General features: G+C 40.8%; 2 protein-coding genes across 6 annotated transcripts in view; one reads left to right on the forward strand and one right to left on the reverse strand.

Annotated features, from left to right (window-relative positions):
- Positions 1 to 3,949, reverse strand: part of SH3YL1 (SH3 and SYLF domain containing 1) — a gene marked incomplete at its 3' end in the record, with an annotated part of 51,363 nt that extends 47,414 nt beyond the window's left edge. Inside the window, exon 1 of the mRNA XM_080614721.1 lies at positions 3,832 to 3,949. Coding sequence (XP_080470847.1) covers position 3,832 — 1 coding nt within the window. The 5' untranslated portion in view covers positions 3,833 to 3,949. The remainder of the gene's footprint in view (positions 1 to 3,831) is intronic.
- Positions 3,950 to 4,104: 155 nt separating this feature from the next.
- ACP1 (acid phosphatase 1) overlaps positions 4,105 to 16,634 on the forward strand; it is a 34,958-nt gene continuing 22,428 nt past the window's right edge. For 4 of the 5 annotated variants that reach the window (XR_013956533.1, XR_013956534.1, XR_013956535.1 and 1 more), the window contains exons 1-3: positions 4,105 to 4,241; positions 15,413 to 15,486; positions 15,599 to 15,712. Coding sequence is in view for 2 of the 5 variants with exons in the window: in XM_080614723.1 (XP_080470849.1) it covers positions 4,199 to 4,241; positions 15,413 to 15,486; positions 15,599 to 15,712 (231 nt within the window). In the remaining 3 variants the exon portion in view is untranslated. Of the gene's footprint in view, positions 4,242 to 15,412; positions 15,487 to 15,598; positions 15,713 to 15,767; positions 15,882 to 16,634 lie in introns of all 5 variants that reach the window. The other variant, XM_080614724.1, reaches the window with a different exon arrangement.

Here is a 16,634-nt window from a genome sequence, read left to right on the forward strand (position 1 = left end):
ATGGGCTATCTGAATAAATTAAATTGTATGAAATGTGATAAAAGTATTTATGCTAGCTATATTAGTGTGAATATTGCCATGTATAGTGTCCAAAAGCATACAAGATTTTTGGTCAGCTGCTGGTGTTGACAAGCTGCCTTCTTGCATTTTGCTACCAACTATATAAGCACTTCTACAGCATGGAAGCTCATTATTTTTCATGTAGAATACCCATTTTTTATTGCTAAAGAAACCCTACAACAGGCAAAAACTCCCATGCCCACAGTTTCTTTGTGTGCATATTCTTAATTACTTTTCTTAATAAAGAGGAAAGGACTTATCCAAACACAAAGTGTATCACTTAGTAACTTAATGGGGTATCAATCCTGAATCACAGAATGTTTGGAGCTGGAAGGGACTGTAAAGATCATGTAGTTGCAACCCCCCTACCACCCACAGGGACACCTTCCACTAGACCTGGTTGCTCCAAGCCCCATATAACCTGGCCTTGAACACTGCCAGGGATGGGGCAGCCACAACTTTTGTGCAACCTGTGCCAGTACCTCACCACCCTCACAGGAAAGAATTTTTGGTTAGTATCTAATCTAAATCTACCAAATTTGGAAATGAAAAAAACAACCCCAAATCAAAAAACTGTAACATACAAAGCCACCGGCATCATCAAAAGCATTTGATAAGTTGGGTTCCTAGCTGTTACTTAAGCCATCTTGGAGGAAATTCTAGAGATGGTGAATTTCCTCTGATCTCCTAGAACGATGAATTTTCTTATGAGAGCTAAAATACATGAGGGTAAAATGATACTGGGATAGCTGAACAATGCATTTTAAAGAAAAATGCATTCCCTTTGTATATGCAAGATGTTACAACTAGGTAATGCCTCCTAATTTCTAAGGCACTGTAGCATATGAAGACAGTCGCTAACTGCAGGAGGTACAGCTGAATCAGAGGATTTGCTCCAAAAAACATACATCTGTTCAACTGTATTTTCTCCGAAACAAGGCAGAGCAGTGAATACCTGTAGCTAAAAGTCTTCAAAAATCCTTGTAACTTAGCAATTTCAAGAAAGCTAAAATCCCGAGTCCAACTGAATTGTAGCCTTTGCACTAGGAAAGAGGATAAACACAAGGGTCATGAAGAAGAAATCACTCAGTTTGTACAAAGATAGTCAGAAAACAACATTTTCAAGAATATAGAGCCAGTGGTATGCTCTACAACAAGCACCAAAGGCAAAGTTACCCTGGGGGTTGTCTGAGACTAACAAGTGAACTCTTCCAATAGTCTGTACTATTAAGAATTGCAAGCTTTTGTTCAAAACATGCCACCACACCTATTCATTCTGCCACCTAGGCCCTGGGAAACTGTCTACGTGAAACCCTTTTAGCAAGTCTTTCATATACACTTGTTGTAATATGTTTGATGTGTAAACAGTTAGTACCAAAGGGGTTGGGTCCTGCTCACCAAACAAGATACATAGCATAGCCAAAGCTAAATTAGAGCTAAGAATTCAGTTCTGCCTGTCTCTCCTTGTGTCAATACAAGAGTTGGCATGATATATGAAATTTATATATGGGAGGAAGGGAGAAACACCAAAGGAAATCCCAACTTATGCTTGCTAACTTCATTTTAATCATGACGAATACACTTCAGGGCAATCCAAGCCCGTAAACAAGTACATTAACCTCTGCACAAGAAAGCTCAAAAACAAAGCCTTGCTTTTCAGAAAAAAAAATCCTAAAAAACCATTTTTTATATCCTCACCAGGGATAGAAGCATAGAGAGAACAAAAATGTAACTTACGACAACCCCAATGTGTACTACATGATAGTCCCGTGTGTTACAATAATAACCTACATGAAAAAAAATTAGCTACATTAAGAAAATACAGACTCCAGTCACTTACTGCATAAAACATTCAACACTTCTAAAAGTAAAACCATCACTATCATCCTGACTTTCTCATGCCCCCACTTCACAGATGTCCCAATTCTCTATGTGCACACATCAAATCTAAGAAATTACCAATTCCCACAATGAATTAATTTCTACAATTAATCACATAGACAATTTCTTCTAACTAAAAGGAATAAACATTAAAGAAATGTAAGCGCTTGATATTCGATATTCAAGAGTTTGAAGAACCCTCATTCTACCTAAGCTTTTAGATTGTCTTGTTCACAATAGCACTCCTCTCCCACTAAGTCATACTGCCTGTTCTTCATAGTAACCTTGCATTACAGGCTTGTTTATAACAATGTAATGGATGTCTAAAAAAACCCAACCAAAACACAGAGAGCTTATAACATCAGATATATGAATTCTTAGTGGTGAGAAACCATGATATAAGACAAAGAACAATAGTGAATTCTGTTACAGTTCATTCCAAAGGTATGAATTTGACGTTAACTGAAGAAGGTACAGACTATGACTCTCTTCCTCTGCTGAGGGCTGAGAATGCAGGAGAATGCTTAAGATAACGATCCTCCCCAGGACTGCAAAAAATGAAATACTTCTTGTCAAAGTCAGAGTTAAGCTTATACCTACACATTACATACACACACAGATACTGGGGTTTAGAAGACCTCCAGAATGGTCTTTCAAAGCATCTGCTTCTATATACAGCTTCAATCTCCCCTGACCCACACATGCATAGAAAGCTGGTGGTGGTGAATCTGCTTCCTCTATTGACACCTCAAGGCACTCCACCTGATAGCAGAGGTAAAGGCACTCTATGCTGCTCCGGTTGTATAACATGGCAGAGCTACATGTGAGAATTACACAACTGACATATCTCACCCTTCCCTTCTTTGCTGAGGCCACATCTGACAACTGAGCAGTGCCATGGCCCCCTTTGGGTCCACCACCTCGCATTCCTCACACCAGCAAGCAGGCCTGTGAGACAGCAAAATGCTGCAGCACAAAGGAAGGGGAACGATGGTTAGAGAGGCAATGTTTCTGATTACAAGTAATTGCACTTCAAAGTAAAATAAGTACTTAAAAAATGCAGTTTAAAAAAAAAAAAAAGTGACATACGCAGGTTAGCCTATGAAGTTGCATAAAAGGAAATGTGCTATCTGTTCCACTCAACTGAAAATATGTTATATAAGCTTTTCAGGTTATAAGGTTACTTAATCATTGCTTTCATGTGTAAGTCAAAGATTTGGCACAATTTTCAGAACCTCCAAAGAGCTTCATTTTGACTGAAAACCATGGTAAACAAGCCATAAAAGCAGCAGAGGAATCCAGTCCTGGCCACACCTTACTATTGTAAAGCCAGCGTTGCAGAACATAGCCAGGTACATGGATAACCCTACAGGAGAAGCCATGTACGAAAAATCCCGAACACTCAGCCTTTTCTGGAAAACAAAGCATTTGTGTGTTCTTAACTTCACCAGCAGCTTGGTGAGGTCTACACCATATTTGACACCTCTGAAATTTCTTCTTGGAGAATGTGCTACATGCCACAACGTTGGGCGGGATGGCAAATTAATGAGAAAACTACTTGTTGCTCGCCTGTTTGCTTGATCTGTGGCAAGAGCCACCCAAGCTGCTCGCCAGGGGCCGACTGGCCCTGTAGCCTACTGGCAGCCCTTCTGGGTGCCCCTCGCAGCTACAGGGAAGGCGAGGGGCTTCCACCCAGTACACCAAGCCTGGCCTGCCGAACAAACGATCAACCCACCCGGCTGCCCGGGAGCAGAGCGAGGGAACCGCAGGCAGGACGAAGAGAGCCGCCGCCTCAGCGGGGGAATCCCGGGCAGCAGCCGAGGAGGGCGGAAGCCCTCCGCCAGGGTTCCCCCGCTGAGGAGCCCACCTGCCCCCCCCAACGATACTCACTCCTGCCTGGGCCGGGGCGCCCTCACTTCCCTTCGCCTCGCTCCTCCTCAGCGCCGCAGCACTGCTCTGTGCCAAGGCGGCCCTGCCAAGCTGCGCACCTGTCGCAGGTGAGACGGGCGGGGCCGAGCAGGCCGCCAACCGCCTGCCTGCCTGCCTGCCTGCGGCTCTGTCCCGTCCCCCCGTCACGGTGCCGGTCCTGGTTCCGCCCGTGCACGCGCGGGTGCTCGGCAGAGTGCCACAGTTCACCCCTTTTAATTTTGACTCAAATCAGGCAAAAAGCGTAGACGGCTGTAACGGCCGGTACCGTAAAGTGCAGCGCAGGCGGCACGACAGTTGGGCAGTCCTCTTTGCGGGTGGCTGAACGAAGATGGCGGCGGGGGAGGTGAAGTCGGTGCTTTTCGTGTGCCTGGGTGAGTAGGGCGAGGGGACAGAAGAGTCGGGTCTGTGCTCTGCCGCGTTTCTCTCGGCCTCATCCCGCCGGTCTTCGGTCAGGGGTCCCGGGTGGGGGTGTAGGGAGCGCGGTGAGGCGAGGATCGGCGGACTGCGGGTAGGCCCGGCTCGCAGCTCAGGCGTGCAGGATGAGGGTGGCTCTGCGGGTGTCTACTTTCTCGGAGAGGGTCGGAGCTATAGCCGAGGAGGGAGGCACAGATCAGTATCCATCGTTTTCCTGTGCGTCTTTGTGGTAGTAAAGCAGCAATCAGTAGGAAATAGCACGCGTAATTCAGCATTAATAAAAGCGAAGGTTATGTATGGGGAAAATCAACGTGAGCCCTGGGTTAAATACTGCTGCACGGAGTGTGGTGAGGAATAGCCTTCTGAAATAAGCTGCTCGGTGCTTTGCTTCTAGAACAGCAGAGGGGGAATACTGCAGAAGTGCCACATGGACATATGGTTCTGAGCATCTGGCACTGAAAAGGGAGCTAAAACAGTGATAAGAATGACCGAAGTTAGTGGAACAGTCTCTGTAAGAAGAGGGTACGTATGGTAGGACTTATGTAAGAAAAGGAACTTGATGGAGGTGGAAGTCATATTGAGCTATGGAATTCTGACCATCATGAAAAAAAAAAAAAAAAAGACTTTTTTTGAAGGACTGCATAAATGAAGAACTAGGTTGTTGGGGTTTTTTATGTATTTATTTACTTTTTTTAAGATGTTCTATATGTTTTAAGTTGTGACTCTCATGTCATAAGAAATCATGAAAAACAGAAGTGTAAATGCGATCAGAAATGTTTTGGATGCTTTCCTAAGGGTTAAGACAACTGGTTAATCATAAGCAAGATGATCTGCATCTTCAAAATCAACAAATTGCTAACTTGACTACCTGGATTACAGATCCATGGCCCATTTTGTACATGCTTTCTCTAAACATTTGCTTCTGCTCCCTCCTGGGGATAACAAGCCAGACAGCTCTTTGCACTGATCTAGAAGGGATTTTAACATTATCTGCTTCCTAGTCCTTATAATCTTACCTATGTGCTGAGAGTTGATCCCTATGAATCCCTGGCATTTTGACATTTTTGTTACAAAACCATTGGTTAATATGTTTGGGGGTTTTTTTAGTACCTGCTTTTCTGTTGTAATAGGAGAAGTGCAGATTAATTAAATAGCAAAACAAAAGTTTAGTTTTGTGAAATATGTTCTGATGTTAACTTACAGAAAAATCAGCCCCTAATAATAATTAAGGGAAAACATTCTTTAGTAAGGCATCGTCAGTTGCTTTATCTTTGGGAGCCAGTGGCCTAGACAAACATGTTTTGTGGAAAAACGTGTAATTAATATGCATCTTTCTTTCCAAACACTATGTTCTAAAGGCAGCAGTAATCACCATCCACATGTGCTGAAAGCTGAGCCAGCAAGGAAGAAGCCTGGCTGAGCAGAGCTTTGGCTCACACAGCTTTGACTGCGTTAGGGAGACGCTGCTGACTGAGCATTTACACATGGTTCAAGGAGTTGTCCTCACAATACCTGGAACTTTAACTGCTAAGACCAGAGCTCCTTCACAGCAGGCAGCTCCAGTGAACTGAGGAGTGCCCGTTTCCACTCCTCACTCACATACATACTCACTTTTGGGCGTGATTCCTCCTCCTTTGTGCTTGATCCTAGATTTCCTGCAGCAGAGTCTCATTCATTTGATTCCAGGAAAAATAATTTAATAATTGAGTGGTATAGAAAAAACAAGCAAACAAACAAAACAACAAAAAAACCCAAACAAAACTGGGTACCTCCAGAGATGGACCCTGAACAAAGACGTCACTAGGCAATTGTACCATTGTGATTTATGCACCTGCTCCGCATGTACCTTTTTTTTATCCTACGGTTATATTTTGTTCTAGGGTCTTATGTTACTGTTGTCTTTGTACAGATACGTCATTAACTGTTCTTACCTTGTTAAGTTGCAGCTTCTGCTGACAATGGTAGCCTCTTTCTGATTTGTGCTTCTTGTGCACCTGCTTGTTGCCAGAGCACAAGACACTAAAAAAGTGCTATGTCTGGGATAAGCATTACTTAGCAGTAGCTAAAACATAAGTATTAACAAGATTCTTCTCATACTAAAGACAAAACACAGCACTGTACCATCTTCTTTACTGAGAGGGTGGTGAGGCACTGGAATGGGTTGCCCAGGGAGGTTGTGAATGCTCCATCCTTGGCGGTGTTCAAGGCCAGGTTGGACGGAGCCTTGGGTGACATGGTTTAGTGTGGGGTGTCCCTGCCCATGGCAGGGGGGTTGGAACTAGATGATCTTAAGGTCCTTTCCATCCCTAACTATTCTATGATTCTAGGAGATTACTAAGAAAGCTAACTCTATTTCAGCTGAAAGCATATCTAGGCGAAAGTCCACAGCTTACGGCCTAAGGCTTCAGCAAATTTAGCTGCTCATACTAAGCAAGTAAAGCTAAGCAAACAGCATTCTAAACCACACAGTATAATAACACTGACTCAAACTATTTAAAACTTACTTATTTAAGGTAAATAATTAATGTAAATAATTAATGTCTCTCAGAAGACTGAACCCAGGACATGAGGGAGAAACGAGTTTATGACCATTGGAAGAAGGGGCAGGCAACTCAGGATGACTACAAGGGTATTATGAGGTTCTGCAGGAAGAAAATTAGAAGGGCCAAAGCCCAATTAGAACTTAATCTGACTACTGCCATGAAAGACAATTAAAATGTTGTTATAAATACATTAGCACCAAAAGGAGGGCTAAGGAAACTCCATCCTTTACTGGACATGGGGGGAAACGTAGTAACAAAGGATGAGTAAAAAGGCTGATAGACTTAATGCCTTCTTTGCCTTGTTCTTTGATAGTATGACTAGTTGTTTTCAGGGTACTCAGCCCCTTGAGCTTGCAGACAGGGACGGGGAGCAGAATTAAGCCCTCATAATTCAAGGGGAAATGGTCAGCAACCTGCTACACCACTTAAACACACACAAGTCTGTGGGGCTGGGTAGGGTCCACCCAGGGGTACTGAGGGAGCTGGCAGAAATGCTCACCAAGCCCCTTTCAGTTATTCATTAGGAGTCCTGGATAACTGGGGAGATCCCAGCTGACTGGAAGTTAGCAGACGTGATACCCATCTATAGAAGGACTGGAAGCAGGATCCAGGTAACTACAGACCTGTCAGTCTGACCTGGGTGCCAGAAAAGGCTATGGAGCAGATCATCTTGAGTGCCATCACATGGCACATACAAGACAACCAGGAGATCAGACCCAGTCAGCATGTGTTGGTAAAAGGCAAGTCCTCTTGATCTCCTTCTGTGACAAGGTGACCTGCTTAGTAGACAAGGGAAAGGCTGTAGCTGTTGTCTGCCTAAACATCAGTAAAGCCTTTGACACTGTTTCCCACAGCATTCTCCTGGAGAAATTGGCTGCCTGTGGCTTGGACAGGTGTACTTTTTGCTGGGTAAAAAACTGGCTGGATGGCTGGGCCCATAGAGTTGTGGTGACTGGCGTTAAATCCAGTTGGCAGCTGATCACAAGTGGTGTTTCTCAGAACTCAGTATTTGAGACAGTTCTGTTTCATATCTTTGTTAATGATTTGGATGAGAGGATCGAGTGCACCCTCAGTAAGTTTGAAAGTGACACCAAGCTGTGTGGAAGTTTTGATCTGCTTGACGGTAGGAAGGGTATGCAAAGGGATCTGGACGGGCTGGATCGATGGGCTAAGGCCAATGTTAGGAGGTTCAACAAGACGAAGTGCCGGGTCCTGCACTTGGGTCACAACAAGCCCATACAATGCAGCAGGCTTGGGGAAGAGTGGCTGGAATGCTGGCCTGTGCAAAAGGACCTGAGGGTGTTGGTGGACAGATGACTGAAGGTGAGCATGCAGTGTGCCCAGGCTGCCTAAAAGGCCGACAGCATCCTGGCCTGTATCAGAAATAGTATGGCCAGCAGGGTCAGGGCAGTGTTCATCCCCATGTACTTGTCACTGGTGAAGTCACTCCTTGAATACTATGTTCAGTTCTGGGCGCCCCACTACAAGAGAGACATTGAGGTGCTGGAGCCTGTGCAGAGAAGGGCAATAAGGCTGGTGAAAGGTCTGGAGCACAATTCTTATAAGGAATGGCTGAGGGAACTGGGGTTGTTTAGTCTGGAGGAAAGGCTGAGAAGAGACCTTATTGCTCTCTACAATTACCTGAAAGAAGGATGGAGCAAGGTGAGTGCTGATTCTCCTCCCTGGTAACAAGCAATAGGACAAGAGGAAATGGTCTCAAGCCTCCCTGTGCCAGGGAAGGTTTAGATTGGATATTGGGAAATACTTCTTCACCAAAAGGGTTGTCAAGCTTTGGAACAGGCTGCCCAAGGAAGTGGTGGAGTCACCATTCCTGGTGGTATTTAAAGGATATATAGATGTGGCACTTGAGGACATGGTTTGGCAGTGGACTTGGCAGTGCTAGGTTTATGATTGAAGGTGATAATATTAATGGTCTTTTCCAACCTAAATGATTATAAGATTCTATGAAACAGTTCATATGCATGGGTCTGTAAACCCATGATGGTGATTTGCACTGTTAAAAATTCCTAATCCAGTTGAGTCTCTGAGAAACTGTTATTAATGGAAGGTGATATAATAATCTAGGTATGGGAGTGACTTTATTACTATTAAGTTTGAAGAAAGGGTGAATAGGTGAGGACCGATGTTAATCGGGGTGGATTTTTTTTTTAACAAATGTTATAAATACCTTTTAAACTCCTATGTTACTGTGTTATAACAAAATAACCATGACAGTGTATGATGACAAGCACTTCTTTTTCCAGTCATGTGCATACTCTTTTCAGTTAAGTTTCAAAGGCAACTTTTTCCTGCTTTAAGTTTACTCTTGGGTTTTTTTGGTTAGTTTTGAAGAGTGATACTTATGCCCTAATAGTCTCTTTCCTCCTAAATTTTATTAAGAAGAGTACCTATGGTTATTGCTGAAATGAGTACTAAACAGATTTCTGGAATTGCATTTATCTATAGTACTCTTTGCTGGTTAATAAAGCACATTAATTCTGAAGTTTGCTACATTCAGTGAGAGCTGATCCCCAAAACTGAAAGCCTTTATGAAAGATTGTTTTATTCCTTTGTTATTTTGGAAGAAACATATTACTGGGGTATCTATTGACTGTATTATTTGTTTGTAATGAGATAAGTATATATTCATTAGACAATAAAATACAGTCTAGTTAATGTATATTACTACATTAATTATAAGGATTCCTCATCACTGAGAAATAAATGAACATAGGTAATTACAATATATGAAAAGTCACCAGGAAATGATATTTTCCATGTAAGGCAAAGAAATAATTAAAACTAGAGGTGAATCAAGATGCAGTTTGCTCTTTTTACACTCAGCTGGCTTATTTAATTAAAGGTTGAGGTCCAAAAGTGAGCTTGATAGATGCTCTGTTACACAAGTCAGTCTCTTTCTCTCTGCTGACTTGTCTGCTGTAACGTAATAAACTACATGGGCATCTTGGAACAGGCTCTGGTGTACTGATCTCCTCCAGGTGTGGAGGAGGAGCTGTAAGGCAGAGTGGGTTTGGCTGGGTCCTCTGAAAATTGATGTTTGTTGTGAGCCACTGAGTATGAGTATTGCCATCAGTGATTTTAGGCTGCACAAATAATTTCTAAAATGACAGTTAATTTATAGGTTGTAAGGAACCTAGGTCACAGTCACAGAGAGATTTGAGTTCTTAGTTGTTATGGTTTAAGCCTAGCTGGTAACTCAGAACCACGTAGCCACTCGCTCACTTCACCTTCCTTCCTCCCCCCCACTCCCAGAGGGATAGGGAGGAGAATTGAAAGAATGTAACTCCCACAGGTTGAGATAAAGAGCAGTCCAATAACTAAAGTATAACACAAATCACTACTGCTACCACCAATAATAATAATGAAAAGGGAAATAACAAGGGAAGAGAATACAACCACTCACCACCTGCTGACCGATACCCCCCAGTTTATATAGTGGGCATGATGTGCTGTGGTATGGAGTACCTCTTTCATTAGTTGGGTCAGGTGTCCTGTCTCTGTTTCCTCCTGGCTTCCCCTCCTCCCTGGCAGAGCATGAGACTCAGAAAGTCCTTGGTCAGAGTAAACATTACTTAGCAACAACTAAAAACATTGGTGTTATCAGCGTTGTTCCCCAGCTGAAAGTCAAAAAGCACAGCACTGCACCAGCTACTAAGAAGGAGAAAAATGACTGCTACTGCTGAACCCAGGACACTAGCTCAGTTGTCAAAATCCATTACATGCATTTAGATACAGCCAAATACATGGGATAAGATGCCGTTTATAGCTGCAGAATGGGAAAGCAGTAGGTTGGATAAGACATTGAAGATGTTATGGAAAACGGCTGCTGTAATGAGGGTTCTTTGCAAGCTGACAAAAAGAAATAGAATCATAGAATAGTTAGGGTTGGAAAGGACCTTAAGATCATCTAGTTCCAACCCCCATGCCGTGGGCAGGGACACTTCACATTAAACTATGCCACCCAAGGCTTTGTCCAACCTGGCCTTGAACACCGCCAGGAATGGAGCATTCACAACCTCCCTGGGCAAATAATAATAATGCCATTTTTTTTCTAAAGAAGAGAATGTTGGATAAATATAAGAAAAATACTTTTCTTCTGTGGAGTGCTGGTAAAGGTAGCTGTAGGAATACATGCTTTATTTAGTCTGTGTTTCAGTGATGCAGAAGTACCAGAGATTTTGAAAGCATGGTTGTAAAAGTGATCTTGGTATTGGAGAATACGATTAAGATGTATGCTTAAAAAAGTGTGATAGTTGTGAGTAGGTGCTTATGTGTTAAATCTTAATTTGTTACTGGGGAACATTTAGGTTGCTGGGATAAAGCTTAGTATTCCAGTAGCTGGTAACTCAGTATCATTAATCTTACTGCAAGGAAAGATTTTAGAAATGTGAACATGAGCAAATTAGCTGATGTTTTGACTACCATGAATCCTGGCAAGTCATATTGCTGTTTACATTGGTTACATTTATTAAGCCTTGATTGGCAAGGGACTTTGAAACCTAGTGCTCCTGTAGACATCCCTATTTAGATCTCTTGAGCCAAAATGGAGTTCTTCTTAGATGCATATACATGCATTGGCTAATATTCTACTTCTGAGAGAAATCCCACTGTGTGTTGATAGTGGGAGAGATATATGAAAGTCAGATGTCATTTTGGTAGCCGTGTTTTAGATAAAGAATGTAAGTATTCAAGGAAATTGACTGTGAATGGAAAAGCCAGGGGATCTGTACTAACATCAGTCTTGAGTGGTTCCTCACAAAGCTAACTGAATGTTAAGTGTGATGTGATGTGATAGACTTAACCATAAAGAACTAGGACTCATGATGAACTTCAGACAGGAATCTGAGTACGAAACCGAGTAGAATGAGTAGTAAGTTTTAAATGCTTGTTTACAAAGGGAACCTGATGGATCATGCAAATGGCACTGGGAAGCATTATTACAGGCACTCAGATGAACTGTGCATGGAAAGATAAGTAGAGTTAAAAGCAGGTTTTTAAATGTGAAAGGATGAAAGCTAGTAAAACTTCTGTAACACAATAGAAAAACAAGGGAAGAAGAGAAAAACCTTTGTTTGATTTAGGGAAGCTCTGAAAAAGTTAGCTGAATAAGGAACAATGAAGATACAAAAATGATTGAGAGAATAGATGATTAGATCAGCAGTACCTAGAGATGAGTTATGGACCTGAGCATGAGATGGATTCAAGTTGTCTTTCCTGTCAGTAGAAGCAGTGCTTCCATTTCTGTATGGGAATGGGTCAAAGCAGAGACTGGAGTAAGAAGTCTAAAAATGAAGCACTGGCTTGGATAGTCCTTGTTCCTAGCAAATGAGTGAGAAAGCATGACTCCTTAAAAGTGATCAACAAATGGTTCCAGTATTGATTCTGTGATTGAAATTTAAGTCTCTTATCTTTGAAGCATCATATTTGGAGATGTTTGTAGGATTTATTTCAGTGGGCAGACTGTCTGGTACCTTAGGTACTGTCTTTCTATGATTGAAAATGTCACTGCAACTTAAAGAGGTCGAAATATAAAAAACAAAGAAGATGGAGATTCAGAGAACTTAATACTGTTATCTTCTACCTAAAAAGAGCATGAGCACATCAGTCAGAAATATGACAAAGGAGAAAGGAACACCAGAGGAGGACAGAGAGCAGAGATAGGGTGTAGATAATGTTTAAGGGAAATAAAGTTCAATACCAAGGAGGAAGGTAATCTCCTTATGAATATTTTTGCTGAGATTTCCCCCTTCATTCCCCAGTTACAGCTGTCAATCCATAGCTTTGGAAATACTGTGCACCTGTAAAGAACCTTGGCAAAGCCTGGAAAGACAGATATGGGATGTTAAACAGAATCCAAAATGGATAGAGATTATAGTTGGAAAGGGACAGGGACTGGAAAACAAAGATTGAGCTTTGCATACGTCAGTGAGAAAAGATAGGCATTTGCATTAATGATGTGCTGAACGGTAACAGTCACAAGGAGTAGCATGAATAGGCAGAGTTGGTTAGGATGAAAATAATACTGCAGAGCATGAGGAAAAAAGAGGTTTTGTTAAGTCAGCTTTAGGATTTGGGCCGTAGTCCCCAAGAATAGATTTGAATGATGACTGCAGTTCCATAATAGTGTTAATAATTCTGGTAATACTTGGAATGTGTCATCATGGAATACATTAATTTTTAAGTCACAAACTAGGTTACGTGTTTGTTTCAGAAATAATGTAACTACAGTTTCTAGTTATTACTAGAAGTAGTAGTAAATACATTTAATCAGTCAGTGATCATGGTTCCATTCATGATGATATTTTTTTTATCTGATATCATCAACGATGATATTTTAATAAGTGAGCAGGTTATAGAAGGGTGAAAATTTGGAACAAGTCATTCTATCCAGGTAAAGCAGAAGGCTAAACAAATAGAAAAAGCAATGAAGGATTTATTCCAAAAATACCATTTTGGAATTCTGGCAGCTGGTTAATGAATTAGTATGGCCAATAGTATTAATCATTGTTTATTACTGAAATTTTGAGTGTAGTAATAAAACTTACTGTTCATGCACAAGTTGTGTGGGATCATTCATACAGAGGAAAAATACTGTACAGTGAATGTCCTCAACAGCTGATGTAATAGAAACAGAATTTAATAGGTTAGAAAGAAGACTTAAATGTCACCTGTTTGACGCGACAGGAGAAAGAGGGAATGGACAAATTAGAAGTAGGGGATTATGATCACAGATCTGATACTCACGAAGGAGTCAAATGTAATTGTAGAAGTTATCTCAGGTTGTTTTCAAAAGACCTAAGTAAATATTTAAGAATTTATTTTTTTTTTAATAAAACAAATTGATAAAAAACTTTGCTTGTAGTGTAGCCTGTGGCTTTATTTGCTTGTATTCAAGAAAAATAAATTCAAATTAGAACAAGCGCAGAGCTGGCTTAATTGGACTGACTGGATAAGGAGTCAGGTAATTTCATGAGGAGACCAAGAGCTTGGTTTGTTTAGTTTAGCACAGCTATGCTGTATCTGTTAAAGGAAAGAAAGGTTTTTAACATAGATAGTGATGTTAATAAAAATCAGATGAGTGTAGACTTGCAAGAATAGATACTAAGTGGGAATTTGAAGGTTTCAGGCTACCGTGGGGAGTATTCATGTATGTTACATGTTCCTTCTGTTTCCTTTTAAAATTATATTGGTTAATGCTTAACTCGCTTATTCAATTAAAGAAGTGAGATTAACTTTTTAATGTATTACCACATTCTTTAGTGTTTTTATCATTAAATGCTACTCTGTTTTCTTGCTTACTTTATAAATAAAACCAACTTTTCCTGCTTTATTTTTCTTGTAAGACAGATTTAGTTTCTCTGCTTGGAATAAATTACTTCAGACAAAAGAAATAGTATGCTTTCTCCTGGAAGAAGATTTGCTGCCATCAAAATTCCCTTAATGTTTCAGCAAGATCTGTTTCTCAATGGTTAGCCAGTTCCTTTTGCTCATTTAGTGATTTGATGTTTTCTAAAACTTTGACAGCAAACTTCTATTAGTGGCTCACTTCCCATGTTGGGCTTTTTTATAGGTGGTATGATTGATGGCAAGTTATTAAATGTCCAGATCGTAGCTGCTTCTTTCTCTTTAGCACTGAAGTATCTACCTTGATACTTAGTTTGAAAAATACAGGCATGAAAATGAAAATGAGGCCAAGTGCCTGATCTGATTTTTTTTTTTTTTTTTTAGTGTTTGAGATTTGAAAAGACCTTTATCAATAGTAGCAGAGTGATTTATTTAAAGGTATAGAAATGAGTGTTGCCATTTGTGATCTTTTATACTTACCTGCTCAAAAGTAAGAGGTGAGCAAAGTCATACATTCTCTTTGGTGGAAAGTGAAGATTTGTTTGCATGATTCACTTTGCATCTGGGTGGCGTACCAAATATTACGAATAGTCATCTAGTTACTCAGTTTCTGAAGTATGAAAATGTAGGAGGTAAAGTAATAGTTGAATAGACTTTTTATTTTTGAGATACTTCATTCTTTTTCAAAGACTGTGTATTTTTGCATGCATTTTTGAGAGGCCTACCTTAGGTGGTTAACTTATTTACACCTTCAGCAGTAGAGCATTTCTACTGCAGGTTGTTCAGCCATTTCACTGCATTGGTCTTTTTTGTGCTAGTGGTCTCACCAGAGTGGAGTACAGTGGGGGAATCACCTCCTTTGACCTGCTGGTCATGCTCCTTTTGCTGCAGCCCAAGATACAGTTGGCTTTCTGGGCTGCGAGTGCACACTGCTGGCTCATGGCCAGTTTTTCACTCACAGGTATCCCCAAGTCCTCCTCCACAGGGCTGCTCTCCATCCCTTCATCCCTCAATCTGTATTGATACTGGCGATTGCTGCAACCCAGGTACAATACTCTGGGCTTCCACCCTTACAGAATCTCTTGGGTTATAATAATGTAAGCAATCCACGTTCTTCCTAAGTAACTAAAAATCTTTGATCTGTGCTGACAAATCCACACAATTGTTGATTATTTGGTTTTAATTGTCTTAAATTTCACTTTAATCTCCTGTTTCTATAGGAAACATTTGTCGCTCTCCAATAGCTGAAGCAGTTTTTAGAAAGCTTGTAACTGACGAAAAAGTTGAAAATAAGGTAAGCTATTTATTTCTGTTCCTGCCTAAGAAATAACTGTCTTCTAGCCAGTTTAGTAGAAATATAAACAGTGAGAAAGGAAACATAAAAATATAAATCTGTTTTTCTGTAGTGGAGGATAGACAGTGCAGCAACATCTGCCTATGAAATAGGAAGCCCTCCTGACTATCGAGGACAGAGTTGCATGAAGAAGCATGGCATTACCATGAATCATATTGCCAGGCAGGTACTGTACTTTAATTTTCTTTAAATATATGTGTATATTTGTTTTGTTGTTACAGTGGATGACAGACAGTGCTGCTGTTTCAGACTGGAACGTGGGGCGCTCCCCAGATACAAGGGCTTTAAGCTGTCTAAGAAATCATGGCATTGAGACAGCACATAAGGCACGGCAGGTAGAAGAGAGTATATTTTCTTTCTTATTCATACCCATGCTTTGTTTAGTCCTAACCATTATAATCACAGAAGTCATTTGACCAATGCATGGTGAAGGACCAAGTAACAAATACTATGTTTAGTTTTTCAAAGGACTCTAAAGTGGCCTGACTCTTAAAGTTGAGGTTAGTGAGTTTCCTGTTACTAAGCTTCAGTGGAAGTATAACTAGGGAACATCGGAGCAATTGTGGAAAAATCCTGCCTTCAAGTATTTAGGGAATTTTTATGAAACACTTTTTTTAATACTTTTTAAAATGGACCTAATCTAGTAATCTGTGATGCTGCCTGGGGACAGGAATTGTAGTTTTATTTAGCAGGTCCAAAAAGGAGTAGAATACCTGTTCACCCATAACAAAAAGTTGCTGCTCTTTCATGAAGACCATTTACAAAAAAAAAAAAAAAAAAAGAGTGCTAAGTTAGAATGAAGGCACTCAAACCCCAAATTAATAGCATGATAGGTGGTAAATTCAGAGGAAAATGTACTCTTGAAGCATTCTTAGCTCAAATGCAGGTTTGTCTTCTAATGAAATCATCTCAGTTTTCATGAACAAAAGAATGTGTATTTACATGCTGCATTCCAGAGAGACTGGAAGTAAATGTGTCTGCTTCTATTTAAATAATTCAGACATTCCAATAAATGCACATAACTTACTTCAGTTAACTATTCTCTGGATATAAGATAGTCCTTTAGGGCTTGACCTTTAGTTAGCTTA

Source organism: Psittacula echo (genome assembly GCF_963264785.1).
Source record: "Psittacula echo genome assembly, chromosome: 4".
Taxonomy (NCBI): Eukaryota; Metazoa; Chordata; class Aves; order Psittaciformes; family Psittacidae; genus Psittacula; species Psittacula echo.